The sequence below is a fragment of the Neofelis nebulosa genome, chromosome 8, assembly GCF_028018385.1.
Source record: "Neofelis nebulosa isolate mNeoNeb1 chromosome 8, mNeoNeb1.pri, whole genome shotgun sequence".
Classification (NCBI taxonomy): domain Eukaryota; kingdom Metazoa; phylum Chordata; class Mammalia; order Carnivora; family Felidae; genus Neofelis; species Neofelis nebulosa.
The window spans coordinates 98,527,080-98,545,670 of record NC_080789.1 but is presented as its reverse complement, the minus strand read 5'-3'; the positions used below and the strand labels follow the sequence as shown (position 1 = coordinate 98,545,670).

Here is an 18,591-nt window from a genome sequence, read left to right as displayed (position 1 = left end):
TTTAGATTATGAGAAAGGTAGTGTTCTTAAATAGGATAGATGTTGGTGAAAAACCAACATTACGATCAACAAAGTTCTAGTATAGAAAAAGCATGCTCTTAACATGGGCATCACTCTTCACGACCGTGAACTTCTGGTTATGTGAGTCCACATTCTAACAACATTGAGTTATTTAGGGGGAAAAGCCAATATCAAGTATTTTTCATAGGAACAATTGAATATAAATGGCTTATATATCGTAAATCATTTTTATGTGAAAGAAACTCAGGCCTCTTCCAGCCCCTTGTTCCTCCATTAATTCAGTATTGGCATATTTATTGGCTGTGGAGACTCTCGTGAGATTTTCTGTTTTTCCACACACATTCACAAAGTTATATGTGCAGCTAGAACTCACTCAGAGTACAGCCTTCACTAGCATTAAGAGAAGTGTATATTTCCAAAAAAGTAGTTTTATTAGTGACAATGGTAAAGTAGTTTAGATTTAAAGGCTCTAGGGGCTTAGACAAAGCCGAATTTGAATTCTTACTTGAATTCCTATTATATTTGAGGTCTCAAGCAAATGATTTTATTTTCAAAGCCTTAATTTTCTCATCAACACAATGGGACTATCCACTTGGTGAATTTGCTGAGAAATAATGAAAACATTTTGCATTGTTAAGAATGCATTCAAATAACTACAACAAGCAATGAATGGCAACAAAAACTTAAAAGAAACCGAAACAAATTAAATCTATGTCAAATTAGTAATACTATTGTACAGAAAAAAGAAACACAAGTGACTAAAATACAGTGGTTTCTTACTGTTTTTTTTTTATGTAAAACCAGTGTATTCTATAGAAAAAAACATTTGCAAGCAGTCAAAAACAGTATGTGGCAGTCTTTTCAGTTACATATTGGTAAAGACATTTTGAAATTATTTTATGCATGATGTAGAAAAAAGTAAATAAGAAGTTGCATTAGTATCACACATGAACAAGAATTCAGTGTACAAAAAAGATCCAAATAGAAAAATAAAAGTATTTAGGATTAAAAGCCCATCATTTTAAACTTGAATTGAAATACAGAAGTATGGCCTTTAAAATGACACATGTATTTCTTAGCGAGATACACCAAAAATTATAGAAACAATGGCCTTCCAGTCTAATAAACACCACCAGTCTCTACATTACCATTTCAAATATTAACGGTTATTAATGGCAACCAGGATTCCTTGGAGAAGTAAGTAACTTCAGACAGAGCAGGAAGCATTACACACACACACACACACACACACACACACACACACACACCATTAGGATAATTTGTTGTGCCAGATCACAAAAGAAGCTATAAAACAAAACTTAGATGGAAATAGTGTGTAAAGGACTCAGGAATCAACTCAAAGGTGTTTCCACTGGCAATTTTAAATTTTGAAATGATAATGACAGGTTTAAACAGAAATATGGTAATGATTGCTATAGATGGAAAAAAATCAAATGTCAAAGATTGCTTGAATTTGTAATTTTATGTGAAAAATTATGGTCACAATGAAAGATTATCAGAGACAAAACTGATTAGCCTGAAAATTCAGAAAATTTAGTAAAAATCAAACATTTATTCTGCCTTCTGTTTGTGAATTTCATTTCAAAGAATTTGAAGAGTTCACAAATGAAGTTTTTGGGGGACAGTCCCACCCAGTAAATGCAGAAAGAATAATAGGACTAGAAAACTTCCATTTTCCAAACCTTAATAATATAATGGAGCTAGGCAGGAAGCATCAATTGATTTTAAAACCATTAGGTGAAACTTTGATGAGGAAACTTCTATTACAAGGACCAGGCTGATGGCATCTGAATCCATGAAATAATCTGTTATGTAACACATGGGGCAACTCAGGATTATTTACCACCCTGGGAGATAAAATATTGGCAACAAAACCGCATCGTGAAGGTTTCTTTGACCAAAAACAAACAGAGAGAACCTGAATATAATCAATCCTCTATATGGACTATCAGTTAACAGGAAATTTAGGGAGTAGAGGAACAGTTAAACAATACTCAGAGGAAGGAATCACGGTAATATAGAATGTAAGGCTTTAAGAAAAACAAATGACTATTTTCTTTGACAAATCATGGCATGAATAAAACAGAGAGGAAGTGTGAAAAAAAGTATAAAAAATAAAGATGATCAGTTTCACAACTGAATATAATTTAGAAATTCATATAAAAGGCATACATTTTAAAATCTCCATATATACAGAAATTAAAGATAAACTATTCATTGCTAGGATATTTTAGCTAAAAATATCAGCTATTTAGAAATAAATCATAGTGAAATTATTGTGTACCAAAAGGTCTGGGAAGTTAGTAAATCAAGAGACCAATTTAAAATGATAGGAACAGGGGCACCTGGGTGGCTCAGTCGGTTAAGCATCCGACTTCGGCTCAGGTCATGATCTCACGGTCCCTGAGTTCGAGCCCCGCATCGGGCTCTGTGCTGACAGCTCAGAGCCTGGAGCCCGTTTCAGATTCTGTGTCTCCCTCTCTCTCTGCCCCTCCCCTGTTCATGCTCTCTCTCTGTCTCAAAAATAAATAAACGTTAAAAAAAATTTAAAATGATAGGAGCAGATTAAGTACAATAAAGTAAATCAATTGTCCTTACAATGCAAATCAAGTAAAAGGAAGGAGGTAATAAATACAAGAATGAGTTAGATTATGATGGTTATGATAAGTAAACAGTACGGAGAATTCACAAAGCAACAGGTTGGTTCTTTTGAAAGGCTGACAAAACAAACAAACACTTGGCAAAATTTGTAAAAGAAAAAACGTTAGAAGGCACAGATAAATATTTTTAGGCATTATAAGGGGACACATATAGAGATATAGAAATGAAATAGTTTAGAAAGCTAAAAGAAAACTGATAATTTTAGTGCAAACAAATTTGAAAGTGTTGACGTTTTGTTAAGAGAAATGTTTAGGTTAAGGCAGCTTATTCCAAGCTTGAATATTTTTAAAACCATGAAAATATTATTCTTTTTAAAATTTTTAACGTTTATTTATTTGAGAGAAAGAGTGAGAGAGAGGAGAAGGAGGGGCAGAGAGAGGGAGACAGAGGATCCAAAGCAGTTTCTACCCTCACAGCAGGGATGCGGGGCTCCAGCTCATGAAATGAACCGTGAGATCAGGACCTGAGCCGAAATCGGTAGTCAGCTGCTTAACCATCTGAGCCACCCAGGCGCCCCGAAAATACTATTTTTTTAAACTCTTTCCATAAAGAGAAGCAGAAGACTTCAGGAAGATTTCTTTGAAAATTTCATGGTTATATTTTTCAATTTTATATAAGCCGTTTTGGAAAATAGAAAAAGCATTTCTAAATACATTTCATAGGCTAGCTTAACATTGACAAGGATAAAATTGATATTAAAGACAGAGATAGTTTAATACTACATTGAATAAGCTTGATTTCACATTTCTGCCTCTTTATAACTATATAAAATATTATGGATTTTAAAAATACAATTGATACATAAAGCAAATCTACAATACAAATGAGTAGCACAATAAGGTTAGTTAACAAATCCAGCAGTTCACATAATTATCATTTTATTGTTGTGGTGGGGGTGAGAACATTTCACTCTCTGTGATTTAAATATTTAATAATAAAATCTTAAAACAAACTTGACTAAATGCTAAGCTTTGTTAATTATGATTGGTGCGTATTACTTTACACAAGTATGTAAAAACTAATTTGGGCCAACATATTTCTCAGCCCTTGATTGACTATGTAGAAAATAAACAATTTTGGGGGGTGCCTGGGTGGCTCAGTCGGTTGAGCATCCGACTTCAGCTCAGGTCATGATCTCGCAGTTGGCGAGCTCAAGCCCTGTGTTGGGCTCTGTGCTGACAGCTCGGAGCTTGGAGCCTGCCTCTGATTCCGTGTCTCCCCACTTCTCTGCCTCTCCCCCGCTCATGCTCTGTCTCTCTCGGTCTCAAAAATAAAGATAAGCATTAAAAAAAAATTAAGAAAATGATTTTTTTCATGACATTTTATCGTAATTTTCCATGAAAACGCTGTTCAATCCATGGCTTCATGCCTGTCACAAAACACACAAATGGCAAGTGCACTTAGAATAAAAACCAAAATTATAATGGGTGCACGAAGGTCCACACCTCTGGATTTAGCCTCTGCTTCTCTCTCCTCCCCTTCTTAAGCTCCTTGTCTTCTTCATCATTCTGCTCTTATCAAAATAGATTTTTTTTTGGTAACTTTTTTCATTTTGTGTATAGTAGACACACGATGTTACGTTCGCTTCAGGTATGGAAGCAGCCTAAATGTCCACCAATAGACAGATGGATAAGGAAGACATGGTAGATATATATGGACATATACGATGGAATATCACACAGCCCTTAAAAAGGATGAGATTGTGCCATTTGTTAACAACATTGAAGGATCTGGAGAATATTCTGGTAAGTGAAATAAGTCAGGTTGAGAAAGACAAATACTATTGGATTTCACTCATATGTGGAATCTAAAACAGACGAATGAATGAACAAATAAAACGCAGAACCAGACCTATCAATACAAAGTGGCTTCCTTTAGAGTCACAGACTCTTCCAACTGCTGCTCACTTGCACGTTATTATTCCATTTGCCAAGAGTTCTGTCATCCTACTGGTTTGCCGAGAAACATCTTGGTTGCTCCACGGGTTTCACACTCAAATGCCATTTTTGCCTCGAAGCCTAGAAAGTCCGCTTCAAACTCAATTCTTCATTTTCTGTATTTTGCAGCAGTCAGCGCAGTACTAGGGGGAGTAATTCAATTTCTACCAAAATGTGCTGTATTAAAATAGTAGTGCCATTTTGAAATTTTGAGGGTGTATCTGTTGACCTTTCAACCCTTATTTTGAAAATGTTTCAATATAGTAAATTTCACGAACCCTCGTATATACCCTTCACCCAGTTTAGATTTATTTGATTTTCAAAATTTCTAAAAGCCTTCTTAATGTAAATTTTTGTGTACATTTAATAAACTCATAGTCTGAAATTTAGTTCAACCTTGGGTTTCATCAACAGTTTATTAAATGTAAAAATGAATCTGTTCATTACCCAAAATTTTGCAAAAATTAAACAAAACATTCTTATAGAAGATAGGTTTTTTAACTATTGGCTTTTATTCCCCTGCAAGGTTATTTTTGTGTCAGGTCATAGATGGAAAAATAATACAATAATTATTGGTGGAATTTTCTGCTGGAAGTTTTTTCCACAGCACATTTGGCAAAAGGCTTCTGTGTGTTTGAATCTTTTGTATTTTATACATCATCAGCTTTTACACAATCCTCTGCATGCAGATGTATGTGTTTGGAGTTAAACAGTTTTCTGTATAAGCTTTAAAATTTGATCCATAAACTGCACAGGTTCCATTCTGCATGTCAACCATGGTTAGTCTAGATTAGAGAGAAAGACAAATTATATTCATGACTTACTTTATGAATACATAAATATAAAAATGCAATAAAATTTATTTAAAAATAAGTATTAAAGTAATATCATTTCAGGATGTTTTAGGACCATGCTTGGTATCTGTTAGTTAAAAGATATGCAGAATATAGCCAACTCGGTTATAAAAAGTAGTTTCATTCTAGTATAGGTCACTATTTTGTCTACATTGGAAATTTGTCATTTTAGGGAGTCTAGGCTCTCTTGGTATATGTACCTGAGCGAAATGAAAGTTTTTGAAAAAGTTTTGTGTTTATATTTATTTTAAAAAGTTTTGTTTTTATTTTGACAGAGAGACAGTGGGGAGGGGCTGAGAGAGGGGAAGACAGAGAATCCCAGGCAGGCTCCGTGCTGTCAGCACGAAGCCTAATGCAGGACTGGATCGCGCCAAAACATGAGATCATGACTTGAGTTGAGATCAAGAGTCTAGCACTTAACTGAATGAGCCACCCAGGAGTCCTGAAATGAAAGTTTTTAAATGTTTTTTTTAAACAAATAAATTAGAAATGAAGTTAGAATTCAATGAGGTCAGCAGATACCATGTTTTATGCAAAAACAAACAATCTTCTTTAGATATGTGCAACTTTACCTGGTAAGGAAATAAAAATAAATTGTAAAATTCTTATATATTATATGTGCATATATACACACATATATAATATTATTTAATATATAATATACATATGTATTAAATACACACATATGTGTATATGTTTAGGTGTATATAAATATATATATATGTGTTTATAACATAAACTTATATATATATGCATGTGTGTGTGTGTAGGCATTCCATCTAGAGATAGTTCTATCTGTGTATCTATTTTGCCTTGGAATCTGGTGATTGTTTTCTGCTAGGAACAGGTGAGAAATAGAAGGCTAAGCAAAGAGTGATGATGAATTGATGTGAATCAGAACAATAAAAAAAAAAGAAAGACTGTGGTCTGATAGTACGTATTTAAAAGGACAAGAGGAGATGGGGAGCCTGGGTGTCTCAGCCAGTTAAGTGACGGACTTTGGCTCAGGTCATGATCTCAAGGTTCATAGGTTCGAGCCCCGCATCGGGCTCTGTGCTGACAGCTCAGAGCCTGGAGCCTGCTTCAGATTCTATGACTCCCTGTCTCTTTACCCCTCCCCAGGCTCACATTCTGTCTCTCTCTTTCAAAAACAAACATTAAAATTTTTTGAAAACGATAAAAAAAGGACAAGAGAAGAAACTCAGCCTATATAGAAACCACTACCTACTATAAGAGAAAATACAATTAAGAATTTTTAGTAACTGCTCTTAGTTGGTCTCAATCTATGCACATTAGACTTTCACTTTTAAATCGGACTTTGTTTTTCTATTCCTTTCAGCTTCTGTGTCTGTTTTCCCATACCATTCCCATCACATGTCCACCACAGCATAACTCTGGATTTTACTTGTTTAAAACCATATCTCTGACTGAAGTGTGAAAGTCTTGATGGAGTTCTGTACTATTCATCCCTGTAGTTATCTCTGTATGGTTTCTGGAAATTGAGTAATGCTCAACAAATACTTATTACATGCACAAAACGAAACTTAATATGCTAGTTGTTTTGCTTTGGCTTCCAAAACAAACATTTGCACTTGCAGAGTGATAAATGTTGAGATAAGGTGATACAAAATTTTATTAGTATTTCCAGAGAATAAACTTTTTTTTTTGCCAAAAATGAAATCCAGCCATACAGAAATGAGATCACCCCAGATCAATTCTAAGGTAAACTGGGACATCCAAATTCTAAATATATAATGAATAGTCCCTGACAATGAATATAAGGGGACATTTGAAAGAAAAAGATGACAGCAAGAGGTCATTCATTGATCACTGCCAACTAAGCATTAAAGAAGCAAAGTAAACTTCAAAATCAGTGAGAAGAGATTCTTTAAAGTCATTTAATGATAATTCTGGCTGTAGTGTAAGAAAGGGATTTATTTGACTCTCTACCACAATTACTTGTTTTATAGCATAAGTGAATTATTATACATTCTAAGATTCTGTTCCTTACCCACAAAATTAGGTTAAAAATGACCTCTGTTAGATGCTTTTTAAGAGTCTTCAATGAGAAGATACATATAAAGTGCTTAAAACTGTCTGACAGAAAGAACCAAATTAACGTGACATTAGCAAGGATGTTGTTGTGATGTTTTCGTTACTTACTCCACAATTAGAGGTTCAAATAAGTAAAGTATACTTGAAATAACGAATTATAAACTTTTAGAGTCCAAAGAACTTCTGTTTCCTCTGTGATATCACAAGACTTAAGGGCAGCAGACCTGACAAACCACTTCGGTTTTATTTCTGAGATTTGTGCTAACATGGTGAAATTACTAAGCCAGGTATCCTAAGTGATAGAAGTGACCTTTTAAGCGAGCTACCCTAGCATTCATCCAAAAGAGTAAGCCTGTATTCATAAACTCTGTGAGCGCTAGGATGTTGTCACGTGGTCCTGCTATGCCCAGTTGAGCTGTATAATCAAGTGGTTAAAAAAGCAGGCTATAGAAACGGAATACATAGGATACTGGAGAGTCCACAAAGAGCCAGACGGCTGGAGTTCACAGGACATAGGACTTGAGATGAGAGAGGTGAACAAATAAAGAGATCTGAGGATATGCAGAAGATCTCACTTGCGTATTTAAGAGTATTGATTAATGCATGTGTGTAAGAAAACTTTCCTAGTGCTTGCACAGGGTCTAAAATCGTGCCCGTCTTCACCAGCCATATTGCAAAACTTCAAATTTCAAAAGGCTTTGGGTAGATTACTTAAAAGTGTCTTTGCTTGGTAGTGGGGCATAATTCATTGTAGACTGAGCATTCTAGTAATGCTTAAAAGCAAGGCCAAACCAGATCAAGCTGTTTCCAAGTAACTTATTTGTGTCCTGGGGAAAAAAAAAAAGAGCTCATGAATAATTTTAGAGACAAAAAATATGTAGCACTAAACAAGGGTGAAATTCACAGTGTATGAAATTTAATAGAAAAGTAACTGTAAGTGAAGACACAAAATAATGTGACCATAAGGAGGAGAAAAATCCATCCATTAAAACTGACCCAGAACGAACACAGATGTTAGAATGAACAGACAAGGATATTGTGATAGGTTTTTGGTTTTTTGGTTTTTGGTTTTTTTTAATGCTTATTCATTTTTGAAAGACAGAGAGAGACAGAGCACGAGCAGGGGAGGGGCAGAGAAAGAGGGAGGCACGGAATCTGAAGCAAGTTCCAGGCTCTGAGCTGACAGCAGGGAGCCCAATGCGAGGCTTGAACTACAAACAGTGAGATCATGACCTGAGCTGAAGTTGGACGATCAACCGACTGAGCCTCGCGGGCGCCCCAGATATCATGACAGTTTTGATGACTGAATTCCATATATTCAAAAAAGTTAAAGAAATACATGGAAGATTCATGAAATAGCAGCCAAATGAAACTTCCGAAATGAAAAGGTCAGTGTCTGAGATGAACTATACACTTGAAAGGGTAGTGAAAATTAGATACTGCAGGAAAAAAGATTTAAAAAATTGAATTCAGGACAATAGAGAATATCCACAATGAAACACAAAGAAAACAAGTGAAAAGAACACCAGTTCATCACAATTCTAACTTGTTTAATGGATCTGTAATTGTCCTGTGTCTGGGGAAGAGAAAAGAGAAATGAAGAAGGGGAAACACTTGAAGAAATAATGGTAGTTAAATTTTCTAATTGTGCTTGAAAATTATAAACTCACAGATCCAAGAGCCTCAACAAAACGCGAGCACAAGAAATATGAAAAAACTAATCCAAGGCATATTACGGACAAATTCCTCAAATCCTGTTATAAAGGAAAATCATTAAAGCAGTCAGAAGGAGGGAAAATGATGTATTATGGGCTGACTAAATGGATTAAAAACAAGATACAACAATATGCTGCCTATAAGAGACGTACTTTAGCTTTGAGGGCACACATAGGCCAAAAGTGAACAGATGGAGAGTCATATTCCATGCAAATGATAACCAAAACAGAGCAGGTGGGGCTATAGTTATGGCAGTCAAAATAGACTTTAAGTCAAAATCAGTCACACAAGACAAAGGAGGTCACTATGTTGTAGCAAAGGGGTCAATTAATCAAGGGGATAAAACAAGTTTAAATAACGGACTGTAACAAGTGTCGCCCATAATGCAGAGCAACTGGAACTCTCACACCCTGCTAGTGGGAGGGTAAAATGGCACAGTCTTTTTGGGTAGTAGTTTGGCAGTTTCTTAAAAGGTCAAAGACATACCTATTATCCAACCATTCCACTCCTAGATATTTATGTAAGAGAAAAGAAAGCCTATGGTCATACAAAGACTTGTTCACAAATATTCATAGCAAGTGGCTTTATTGTTCATGGTCAACAACTGGAAGTTACCCAAATATCCATCAGCAGGCAAAAGGATAGACAAATTGAACTACACCCATAAATAAAATACCTCTCAAGAATAAAAAGAAATTAGTTCTTAATACATGCTTTGAGGTGGCTGGATCTCAAAATAATTATGCCGACTGGAAAAGCCAGACATAACAGCAGTGCCTCCATTGATACTAAGTTCTATAAATTGCAGACTAATCTATAGTGACAGAAAGCAGACTAGTTGCCTGGGGACGGAAAGAGGTGGGTAGAAAGGGGGAGAAAGGAGGCGCGTCTGCGTGGCTCAGTCAGTTAAGCGTCCGACTCTTGATTTGGGCTCAGGTCATGATCTCATGGTTCATGAGATGGAGCGCCAGTCTGAGCTCTCCACTGACAGCACAGAGCCTGCTTCGGATTCTCTCCCTCCTTCTTTCTCTGCCTCTGCTCTGTTTACGTGTGTGCTCTCTCTCTCTTACACACAATAAATAAATAAACATTAAAAAAAAGAAAGGAGTAGGAAGGAAAGATTACAAGGGTGCAAAGGAAAGTTTGGCAGGTGATAAATGTTGATTATCTTGATGTTATTAACGGTTTTGTGGATGTATACATTTCTCAGAATTTATCAAATTGCACATTTCAAATATATGCAGTTTCTTGAATGTAATTGTATCTCAACAATTCAGGTAAAACCTGAAAGAATGAATATATGTGATACTTAACCTCTCTGCTTTAGTCTCCTTATCTGTAAACAGGGTGTAGTATTAGACTTACCTTGCACTGCACTTGGCACATTGCAATTAATGTTATTCATTGTTGTGGTATTGGCTGCTCGGCTCCACAATATCCTAAATTTAGGCCCTCAGGGCTTTCTGCTGAAACTATTAGAATATGGGAACATCCTGGGATTGTGTGAAGTAACGTGATCATTGAAAGACCACAGGGCTAGTTTAGGGACAAACCCCCGAAGAGACACCTATTGGTATAAACTTACTGGTCGGGTAAGAGAATGCTGCCATCTTCCCATTGCCATGATCCATTTGGTGGAGTTTGTATTAGTCCCATCCAATGATAAGACTTCACCAATTTTAGGAAATCCTGGTTGAAACCACAAATAGAACCAGTGCTAAGAATTTTAGTTAATTCAAGGCCATAATCATGTAATCATTTTTTCCTCACACTCAGGGAAATGGATTCTGTCCTCTAGCCTAATTCTGACTTAAACAACACCATACCTAATACCTACAAAATGCTTTCTTATTTTTAATGCAGAAAGACTTAGGGTAGACATATCTGGGTTAGTGCCCCTCTTATGTTTCAGGTAATAGTCCAGTGATCAGGAGTAAATAGAGGAAGGAAAATTAAAATAAATACTCAACCTGGTGTTCTCTGCTGTATATCTTCAAGAGACTGGAATTTTGAGACACACAAGAGGCTTGGCTTTGGTACCAGCTTTTGCTTTCATTAAAAAATTGGTAGCAGGTATTTCTATAACATATCCAGTTTTTAGGACATGGGCCACAATAACTTTCTAGAAAGGGGGAATATATTATTAATTCTGTACAAGTCTGAGCATTATAGCAGATTCTGCCTAGACAAATTAAATACCTTTTATTCCAACTCTAACATTTCAGATGATCCAATCTGATCATCTCCAATGACATGGCCCCACACATTTGTATATATATACACAGATGCCAAAGACTAAGTATTTTCTGCTTTTTAGGAGCACTCCTTCATTATTAAAAGATGAACAAATAAAATAAAAATGTTGGAACGCTACGGATTACGGACAAGAATTCATCATTTTCTTATACACGCTCTTGTTAACACTGTGGGATACAGGCCTATACCCAATTATACAGAGATACATGTAATTTGTGCTTCAAAATATTAGAAGACTTTCACTTACCTTGTAAAGGAAGTGGAGCCTCTTGGTGGAATAATGCTATTAAAATAATCATTGAGAGGATTAAGAGGTACAAACTTCCAGTTGTAAAATAAGTATGTTATAAAGATGACAAGTAGAGCACAGGGAGGATAGTCAATAATATTGTAATGACCTTGTATAGTGACAGATGGAGATTATGCTCTCCGCAGTGGGCATTGAGTAATGTATACAAGTGTCGAATCATTACCTTGTACACCTAAAACCTTGTATGTGAGACATATTTCAATAACAAAAAACCATAATTAGTAAAAGGGTTTGTGTTGTTAGTAACTTACAGTTCTAGCAAAAGTAGTTGACAAATTTCTAGACGGATAGCAAAAATATAAGGACACGTCCAATATTATTAGTTTTTGTTGCTGTGCATCTGAATGCTAATCAAAGTAATGCATTGCAACCATTAGGTCAAGAACGTTCTATGTAGGCCAATGGGCACATGAAAAGATGCTCAACCTCAGTCCTCATTAGGGAAATACAAATCAAAACCACACTGAGATACCACCTCACACTGGTCAGAGTAGCTAAAATGAACAAATCAGGAGACTATAGATGCTGGTGAGGACGTGGAGAAACGGGAACCCTCTTGCACTGTTAGTGGGAATGCAAACTGGTGCAGCCACTCTGGAAAACAGTGTGGAGGTTCCTCAAAAAATTAAAAATAGATCTACCCTATGACCCAGCAATAGCACTGCTAGGAGTTTACCCAAAGGAGACAGGAGTACTGACGCATAGGGGCACTTGTACCCCAATGTTTATAGCAGCACTTTCAACAATAGCCAAATTATGGAAAGAGCCTAAGTGTCCATCAACTGATGAATGGATAAAGAAATTGTGGTTTATATATACAATGGAATACTACTTGGCAATGAGAAAGAATGAAATCTGGCCTTTTGTAGCAACGTGGATGGAACTGGAGAGTGTTACACTAAGTGAAATAAGCCATACAGAGAAAGACAGATACCATATGTTTTCACTCTTTTGTGGATCCTGAGAAACTTAACAGAAGACCATGGGGGAGGGGAAGGAAAAAAAGAGAGAGAGAGAGAGAGAGAGAGAGAGAGAGAGAGAGAGAGACCATAAGAGACTCTTAAAAACTGAGAATAAATTGAGGGTTGATGGGGGGGTGGGAGGGAAGGGAAAGTGGGTGATGGGCATTGAGGAGGGCACCTGTTGGGATGAGCACTGGGTGTTGTATGGAAACCAATTTGACAATAAATTTTCATATTAAAAAAAAAAGAATGCTCCATCTACTTCTCTACTGTCACTTACAATGTATGATTATGGCACCGCATATCATTACCATAATAATGAAGTGGATCCCCAGAGCTATAGCAATGGAATGGACTAGGAAAAAGGGAGATGCTGTAAGAAACAAAAGAAAACAAACAAGCAAACAAACAAACAAAAAAAGAGTGAGAAAGATGAGAAAATAAGGATTAAACATTTTTGGTATGCTCATGTTTAATATAAACATTAGATTTTTTTTAAATAGGAAGGGTGGTATCAGTACTTTTACCCTAATTATTTTTCCCAGAACAAGTAACATAGGTTCTTTGCAAATGATTAAAAAAAGACAGACTATAGAAATACATACATATTCCTTCCTGCTTCTCCACAAAAGTCCCCCAGTTTCCTCCTTAGTATAAATCATGGTTATAATTTTTGAACTTTTTCATGTAGATACAGACAGTTCCCTTCAATCCCTTTTTAAAAACACACCTTTAAGAAACTGCACAAAATATCCTGTGAGTTTTTTTCACTTAAGGAAATATCTTGGAGATTATTCCACGTCATGTCTTGTAAAGTTGTCAAATTTTTATACATAGCTTCTTGCATTGTCTTTCATTGGTATATGGACAAAAATCTCCTGACAGTCTTTAATTTTTTTCCCAATGTGTATTTAAATTGTTTCTTAGTTTTGCTATTAGATATCACAAGATGAATACATTTTTACATAATTGCACATCGTTTTGAGTTCCTCTCTGGGAGAAGTCCCCCATATGATTTCACTCATATGTGGAATCTAAGAAACAAAATAAATGAACATAGAGGGGAAAAAAGAAACACACCAAGAATCGGACTCTTAACTACAGAGAATAAACTGATAGTTACCAGAGGGGAGATGGGTGAGGACGTGCTAAATAGGTAATGGGGATTAAGGAACACACTTGTGATGAGCACTGAATATTACATGGAAGTGATGAATCCCTAAATTCCAAACCGGAAACTAATATTACACTCTATGTTAATTAACTGGAATTTAGATGAAAACTTGAAAAGAAACTCAAGAAACTACAGTCTCAATTGTCATTATTATGTTAATGATAATCTCATCATTTGCAGAGCATGAAAAAAATCCCAAACTGAACAGTTTCTGCTTAACTGTATTATATATTCCAATAGTATAGTAGAGTGAATTTCATTTCTGCTTTCCTCCTGAAGGTAAAATAAACTGAATGTTTGCCACTGATCTAATCATACGGATTCCACAATTCCCCTCAACATACCGAGAGCAGACAAATAGATGCGACGTGGAACTTACGGTTTTCTCTATATTTGCTTGTGTTTAATACACGCCTTCTCTTTGGTCGTGTGGAAATACCATTATATACCAGCTCAGAGTTGGAATTACGGACTGCGTCCATGGCTAGATGAAAACAATTCAGGCCAATAGGAGTCATAGCCTTTCTGCCACTTGGGTCACACATTTTCACAACTTCACTTGCCATTCTATTCATGTCCCTTTTCAATAACATCAAGTTACTTTTGCTTTATACTACTTCATGATTATGATTTTTGTACTTTTAAGATGATTAAAATTAGATTTATTCTATGGCAAAATCTCTCTAGCAAGATCTTCCGTTCTATTAAAATAAGTCAATTCTTAATGTGCAATGAAATCAAACATTATAATAATGACAGTGTAGGAGTGCCTGGGTGTCAGTTAAGTGTCCGACTCTTGGTTTTGGCTCAGATAATGATCTCACATTTCGTGAGGGGCACAGAGCTGGCCTGGGATTGTCTCTCACTTTCTTCTCACCCTTCCCCACTCACTTGCAGGTGCGGTCTCTCTCTCTCTCTCTCTCTCTCTCTCCCTCTCTCTCAAAATAAATACATAAATTTAAAAAAATTAAAATAAAATAAAGACAGTGTATAATAAGAAAGACAGGGGCCTAAGGAGTTAGATATGTGTTTAACTCATGGAGCCACATTTGCTAAGTTAACAACTAAGAAAGAAAGAAAGAAAGAAAGAAAGAAAGAAAGAAAGAAAGAAAGAAAGAAAAAGAAGGAAAGAAAGAAAGAAAGAAAGAAAGAAAGAAAGAAAGAAAGAAAGAAAGGGAGGAAGGAAAGAAGGAAGGAAGGAAGGAAGGAAGGAAGGAAGGAAGGAAGGAAGAAGAAATGATAAGAAAAAAGAGAAAAGGAAAGAACAAAGGACATCAGTACAATTAGTTATGGATATTTTAAAAAGTGAAAGTAAGTAATATGCATTTAGTATCAATAATGTTCATCATGTAGTAAACACTTACTAAATGCCTAGTTTTTGTTTAAAGTGAAGGATATACAATGAATAAAATAATAAGGCATCACATTTTAAGATAAAGACACATAAAGAATCTTGTCCCTGAACAAAACAAGTAAAAAATCATTTTGCTCTCTTCCTGAGATAGCAGTCATTACCTTTTACAAATGGAATGTTAATACTAATTATCTTTTATACTTAAAATTATACTGAAGCATTTTTTGTACATACCATATGTAATTTAATTATCAAACATGTGAAGAGGGTAGGTATTATTTTGTGGATGAAGAAATTGAATGTTACAGGTGGCCAAAATCATATTGCTTATTTATTTTTTTTTAATTTTTTTTAACGTTTATTTATTTTTGAGACAGAGAGAGACAGAGCATGAATGGGGGAGGGTCAGAGAGAGGGAGACACAGAATCTGAAACAGGCTCCGGGCTCTGAGCTGTCAGCACAGGGGCCCGATGCGGGGCTCGAACTCATGGACCGCGAGATCGTGACCTGAGCCGAAGTCGGCGCTCAACCGACTGAGCCACCCAGGCGCCCCTCATGTTGCTTATTTAATATAATGCTAGAAATAGAAATCTACTAAGGTCAATATAGCGTGTTTTATATCTCTACTCGATAGAAAAAGGAAACTTAAGTGCGTAGAAGCTGTGGATTGCCCTCAGATCTCAAAGCTAGAGACTGGTGTAAGTCTGTGGAACATTCTTCCAGCTCTAAATCATTATGCTGTCACTATTTCAGGCTGCCTCAGATTGTGAAAGATTTTACTTTAGGTAGTTAATAAAAAAAAAAAAAGGAGGAAAAATTTTTCAAGTTTTGAAAACTTTATTTAAAATATAACATGAACATAATATGAAATGGACATAAGTGAATCAGAGTAATTTGCTTTCTTATTTTTAGTGTTCATTTATTTTGAGAGACAGAACATGAGGAGGGGAGAGGTAGAGAGAGAGAGGCAGAGACAGAATTCCAACCAGGCTCTGCACAGTCAACATAGAGACTGATGTGGGGTCGAATTCAAGAACTGTGAAATCATGACCTGAACCAAAACCAAGAGTCAGCCGCTTAACTGAATGAGCCACCCAGGCACCCCTGGAGTAATTTGCTTTCTTATGCCTTGTGTGCTTGTATCAAATTCTAGGTATCGTAGCAATTACAGAGGGGCACCTGGATGGCTCAGTCAGTCAAGCGACCCACTCCAGCTCAGGGCGTGGTCTTGCGGTTCATGAGTTCGAGCCGCACGTCCAGCTCTGTGCTGACAGCTCAGAGCCTGGAGCCTGCTTCAGATTCTGTGTCTCCTCTCTCTGCCCCTCCATTGTTCGTGCTCTCTTTCTTTCAAAAATAAACATTAAAAAATTATATACAAGTCAGGGTGCCTGGGTGATTTAGTCGGTTAAGTCTCTGGCTCTTGACTTCAGCTCATGTCATGATCTCATGGTTTGTGGGTTTGAGGCCCATGTCAGGCTCTGCGCTGACAGTACAGAGTCTGCTTGGGATTCTCTCTCTCCTTCTCTCTCTCTCTGTCCCTGGTATACTCTCTCTCTCTCTCTCATAATAAATAAATAAACAAAAAAAATTATACACAAACCAAACTGCACATTTAAGTGGAAAGTACATACCCATGTTGTGACAAGCCCACCGATCTCGGACCAGATTCATTGTATAATTATGACTGTTTCTTTACGCCAGTGGTGATCAAAAAAACTTCGTTTTACAAAGGAATCCTGAATAAAATAAAATTGGGCATTTTTTCTTGTTTTCTTTCCTTAGGGTGAGATGACATATCTTCATTAGGAAAATGAGGATGTAACAGTATTTTTACCGTTCGTATAAAGGAAAAAAATGAAAATAAGAGTTCATACAAAGCAGGTAAATAAACCAGGTAAAATTAATTTTTTAAACTTCTCTTGGTTACAAAATAATAAATAATTATTTCAAAAAAATAACGGGCGTTTTAATTCACCTACGTTAAGATACGTAATCAGAAATATTTTTTATCACTGATATCGAATGACAACACACATAATTTTCTATCTATAGTTATTTTATGTTGTTAATTCAACACGAATTCAACTTCTGTCCATATCATCACCACCACCATCATCATCACCTATAAGTTGTCATCACCATCATTAGCAAAAATAATCTCATATTTATATAGTAACATCTTATTCTGTCTAGAAGAACCCTCAGGAAAAAAATGGATATTTAATAATTATGTATCATGCGTACATTAAAAAAAGCCATTTCATATTTGATCACAGTAGTTGGAAGTAACAACTATGTTTTTCATTTTGCAAATAAAGCTGTGTATCACAGAAGGTTAAGTGCCCGGCACCAGCCCAGAAAACTCAGGTGTGAGAATTCAAGTTGAAATTCCATTCTTTAATCCCAAAAGTAGATTCATTCTTGGAGTTTTGTTTGATGATACCACTCCATCTTTACAGCAACACCATAACTTACTCTTCAGTAAGTTTATCCTCTCTACTCATCATTGAATACAGGAAAAAAGGGTATATACCTCAGAAGTAAGAAGCATTCTCTACCCTCCACAATTCTATTCAAACAGTTAAAAAGCAGTTATAATTCCCTTATGGTGTAAATCATTTTGGAAACTTTCTTGATTTTGAAATCTCAAGAATTTCTCATTTCTCGACTAATAGTTGTCAGAAACACAAACACACACAAGAAACACACCTGATCCAAGAAGGAAGATCTTGATTCTTGTGGATAAAAGCCTCCTAGACAACTGAAAAATTGAGACATGTCCTGGGTTACCAATTTAGAATGAAAACTAGAGATGTCACCTTTGATCCCTGAGGGAGATATGACAGATGTTATTTTAATCTCACCTTGTGAAAAAACACAAAACAACCACAGTATTTCCGCCTTATCACAGCACAGAAAATTCTGCTAACAGATGAAATAAATGTGAGGTGTGAACACGATTTTATGACTTAAAATGATTAATCCAGTGACAAGAAGTTCCCCAGAGTTAAGAGAGTTATGATGGGATTACATAATCTCTTTCTGAATTAAAAGTGAAAAATTGTTCTAAAATATGGCCGTAAGTACTGTGTGAAAACAAATAAGAAAATTAAGTTAACTTCTTAATCATCCTGTGCACATGCTGTTATAAATTTGAATGGAACCAAGTATGCGATATATTTCATGTAAATTGGAACTATAGAAAGATATCTTTCATATTATATGTATAAGTATATGCACACACATAAATGCATACATGTGAATAGACA

The 18,591-nt window shown here is 35.8% G+C and overlaps 1 protein-coding gene across 4 annotated transcripts; it reads right to left on the bottom strand.

Moving 5' to 3' along the window:
- Window positions 1–3,277: 3,277 nt before the first annotated feature.
- On the bottom strand, window positions 3,278–18,145 carry KLRK1 (killer cell lectin like receptor K1). Of its 4 annotated transcripts, XM_058743689.1 has the most exons (8): window positions 18,032–18,145; window positions 16,954–17,058; window positions 14,347–14,451; window positions 13,074–13,166; window positions 11,769–11,804; window positions 11,236–11,387; window positions 10,851–10,954; window positions 3,278–5,425 (listed from the first exon to the last, which is right to left on the bottom strand). In XM_058743689.1, exons 2-8 carry the CDS (start codon window positions 16,991–16,993, stop codon window positions 5,308–5,310), a joined length of 648 nt encoding a protein of 215 aa, XP_058599672.1. In that variant the 5' UTR covers window positions 16,994–17,058; window positions 18,032–18,145; the 3' UTR covers window positions 3,278–5,307. The 4 variants fall into 4 exon arrangements, with proteins under 4 accessions (XP_058599672.1, XP_058599674.1, XP_058599673.1 ...); XM_058743691.1 differs by lacking the exon at window positions 13,074–13,166; XM_058743690.1 differs by lacking the exon at window positions 16,954–17,058.
- Window positions 18,146–18,591: the final 446 nt, after the last annotated feature.